General features: G+C 32.3%; 1 protein-coding gene across 1 annotated transcript in view; it reads left to right on the top strand.

The window, feature by feature from the left end:
* Positions 1-936, top strand: part of LOC118733914 (protein tilB) — a gene marked incomplete at its 3' end in the record, with an annotated part of 32903 nt that extends 31967 nt beyond the window's left edge. The window contains 1 exon segment of the mRNA XM_036463545.1: positions 703-936. Coding sequence (XP_036319438.1) covers positions 703-784 — 82 coding nt within the window.
* Between the last annotated feature and the right edge of the window lie 3125 nt (positions 937-4061).

Here is a 4061-nt window from a genome sequence, read left to right on the forward strand (position 1 = left end):
GTAGCAAAATCCGAATACGAAAGAGTTGCAGAATAGGGGTGTGGGTGAATACTTCGCTCAGCAATGACTGGGAGACTTCGAGCGGCTGCAGGTGGACAAAATTAATGTTGCACTCAATCTCAGAGGGTCTTGCTAGGCATTTGCTTTCATTGAGCAGATGGGACTGCAGACTGGCCACTTCTCGAGGCATAAACACCTGACTTTGATAGGTTTACATGTAAATCCCCAGTAGTGAACTATTTACCTTTAGGGTTGCTGCAAAAACTGCTCTTTTTAACTTTTAAGCAGGCAAATAAGGAAGTTTAGAGCTTTCGGGTTTTCAATTGAAATTAGTTAATTGGACAATATATTTTTTAAATTAGCCACGGTAATAATTGGTTTTGTAACTTAGCGGTATTTCTTTCTTAAATATAAATATTTAAAAAAACTGCATTAAAACTTTGTCAATAAAACCACAAATTAGAAAGTGACCACTTTTGACCCATCAGTCGTCAAGGGTTAAGATTTTTTTTGTGCAAAAATGTTGGAAATCGTATGCCAACCAATAAAGAACAGTTTTTTTTTTTTAAATAACCTACTGGTTTCTTCATAATTAACTTTGGCAACAAAAAATGGGTGCTATTTTTTCGCACCCGCTGTTTTTTGTATGTATGTAGTTCCAAAAAAAACTGCAATAAGAACTAATATTCTCTCCATTTGCAGCAAATCGGATTTAAAGGGAACTGTGGACATAAAAACTATTTGCAACAATGAAGATGTGGATGTTCCCGAATTAATTGATTAGTTTTTGTTTGTTCTCACCAATGATGACAACTTCCACTTAGTAAATAAAAAAATATTCGCATATTTTTTCTTAAATAAAAATCGCATTGGTTTTATTTCTTGAAAGGGTAGTATGTACTCGTTTCTATGTACGTATTGTATGTATGTATGTATGTTTGAATGTATGCATGTTGATTCTTACAGTACAGTGAGTATTTCTTCGTACACCTATTACTACCAGTAATAGTAAATGTGTATGTACGTACAATATTACTTGAAAAAATGTATTTATGTTCTTAGTTGGAACGATTTGTTTGTATTTATGCACATATACATATAATTATACAAGTTCATATGTATTGATTCGCGTGTTCGAAAAACTCGTTAGTTTTACAATATTTTACATACTACATACTTATAAATCTTTCGATTACATGATGAGTTTGTATGACGCGCGGTATAGCCGGTGTTTTTGTTTTTTTTTTTTTGCTTTGTGTTTTTGCGTTCTGAATTGCGAAATAAATTATCTCAAATGCGTTTCATGTCTGTTTGTATGCATTTGTATGTACATATGATGTATGTATGATTGCATGTGAAATATCGGAAATTCTGTGTTAAGTTCATATGTATATTTTCTCTGCGTACTGTACTCGTACTGTTACCCTTTTCTGCATTTACACTTTCTTTTTGTTTTTTTTTAGAAAATTATAAATTCAGCTGCACTTGTTTATTTTGTTGGTTATTTGCTTAATTGTTTAAAGTTATCTTTTTTGGTTTTCTCTTTTTCATAATTTGTTGTTGTTTTTGATACGTTACAGTATATAATAAATTATTGCTTTAAAAATTGCAATTAAAAATTAAATTCACATCTTGCTGCGGTCTGTGTCTACGTTGTATGTTTTACTGTATGTATGTTCGTCAATTGTTCTTGTTGTTGTAATTGTGTAGCTATATTTTTTTTTGCTCGCTTTTTGTTGCATTTTTTATTTTATTTTTTTTTGCCTCTTCTATTCATACGCATAAAACTAATAGATGTTATCTATTTCTTTGCCGTTTTATTATTTGTTTGTTTACTTTTTTCTCTTGCTTTGTAAAAAATGTAAAAGTAGGTCTGTATCTCTTTAACATATTGATATCTGAAGGCGTAAAATATTCGATTGAAATCAACATTAAATTTGAGTTGTTTAATTTCTCAGTTGTTTTAATTTTTTTTTGTTATGTTCTGCTCTTTAGCTCCTCTCCTAGACTGTTTCTTAATGCTAAATTCAATTTAAATTTTAATTTTTTATTTGATTTCTTCTTCATACAAAATAAATATGTATTTATTATTTTTGCTGATTTATGTATGTATATTTGTAAGTATCTACGAGTATGTATTGTATTTATGCTTACGCGTATGTTCTATGTATGTAAATGTGTACGCATGTATGTTCTATTGCAGTAATATTTACAGTAGTTATATTAATGTACACAAACACACATAACCACTTATAGGGATGTATGTACATCATATGTAACTATGTATGTGCGTGAGAATAATTTTAGTACGTATGTATGTATTTATGTATCTTATAGTTCGCGTGAGGAGTATTAGGGATGTTCGAATATGGCTTTTACCCCACATCCACACCTTTTATTTATTTATTTATTTGTGTCTTAACATCTGTCGATTTTTGTCGTACAATTTTTGTATCATTTAAAGCCAGTGAAAATACGGCATATTACTAATGAATTATATAATAATCGAAAATCGCTCAAATCCATCTGTATCCAATGCAAATGAATTGTCAAACTATATACATAAGGCCAGTTATCAGCTCTCAAGAAAAAAATTGCCGTTATTTCGTGTATGACATCTGACAGCCTGTTGCCTCACTCTTTCCTCAAGAAATAATGGAACGGGCATACATATATTTCTGTTGCAAACATGGGTTGCCTTGTGCTCTTTTTTCACAAAAAACTTTATAAAACCGTAGTAGAAAGCGTAGCAAATTTCTTTGCCATTTCTTGTACATCATTTTATATGGAGTTTTTGCTTTTCTTGAGAGCTGCATACTGGCCCATACATATGAAATGACAGTTGATGTTAAGACAGTGGTGGTAAAAAAATCAAATCATGCTGAAATCAAGTTCCCCTTGTAAAATCTGTAAATAAATTAAAATTAATAAAAACTCGACTTGCCATTTATTTTAGCTGCCACTTTTGGCGAAATTTAAAAATATAGTACCTAACGGTATGCAACCATTTATTTCATACGTACACATATTAATCAAATGTAAATAATAATAATTATGTATTTTATATATATACTAGCAGACCCGGCGAACTTCGTCCCGCCCAAAATTAATTTTTTGTATTGAAACATTTTGGTACAACATTTTCACCAACAGTTCACGTCCATGATTTTCAGTGACGCGTTTATCTTCTAATATTACGGTTTGGTGGTTGTCGGAAGGCATATTTCCATTACCATCTTAAATAACCTAGCAAAATTGTATATGCATACAAAGATACGTATTAGCTTCAGTACCATTTGAAAGGCGCCACACCCCCCTTATAAAATAGCCACAATTTTTCCTAAGAGTATGGGAGTGATTTCTCATATCTCCATACCATGTTCAAGTACTCTACCATGAACACTTCCAGAGATATGCAGTGTGAAATATTCGGTTTGCATTGGAGGTGCTACGCCCCTTTTTCTTCAAATTTTTCTTCTTTCAAATTTTTCTTCATGACTATGCGTTTGATTTTATATGTCTTGGACATACCAAGTTCCAGTACTCTACCATGAACACTTGCAGAGATATAAAGTGTGAAAAATTTGGTTTGTATGGGAGGTGCCACGTCCCCTTCACTTAGCGGTATGAAACATACTTTACACCCTATTGTCATACCTACGAAATATACACAAAAAATTTCATTCAAATCGGTTACGCCGTTTCGGAGGAAATCGACCACAAACACCGTGACACGATATTTTTATATATTAGATTTTTCATACAAAAATACCAAAAGATCTAAAAGAAAAAATAGAGAAAATTATTTTAGGATAGGGACACCCTAATCGCCAAATTCCTGTACTCTATCGTGAACACTTCCAGAGGTATGCAGTATGAAAAAATCGGTTGTATGGGAAGTGCCACGCCCCCTTTTCCAATAACCACAATTTTTTTCCATGAGCATGCGATTGGTTTCATATATCTCCATACCATGTTCGAGCACTCTACCATCAACTCCTCCAGAGATATACAGTATGAAAAATTCGGTTTGTATGGAAGGTGCCACGCCCCCTTTTCCA

Source organism: Rhagoletis pomonella, unplaced genomic scaffold, assembly GCF_013731165.1.
Source record: "Rhagoletis pomonella isolate Grant_MI unplaced genomic scaffold, Rhpom_1.0 Rhpom_scaffold_00002, whole genome shotgun sequence".
Classification (NCBI taxonomy): Eukaryota; Metazoa; Arthropoda; class Insecta; order Diptera; family Tephritidae; genus Rhagoletis; species Rhagoletis pomonella.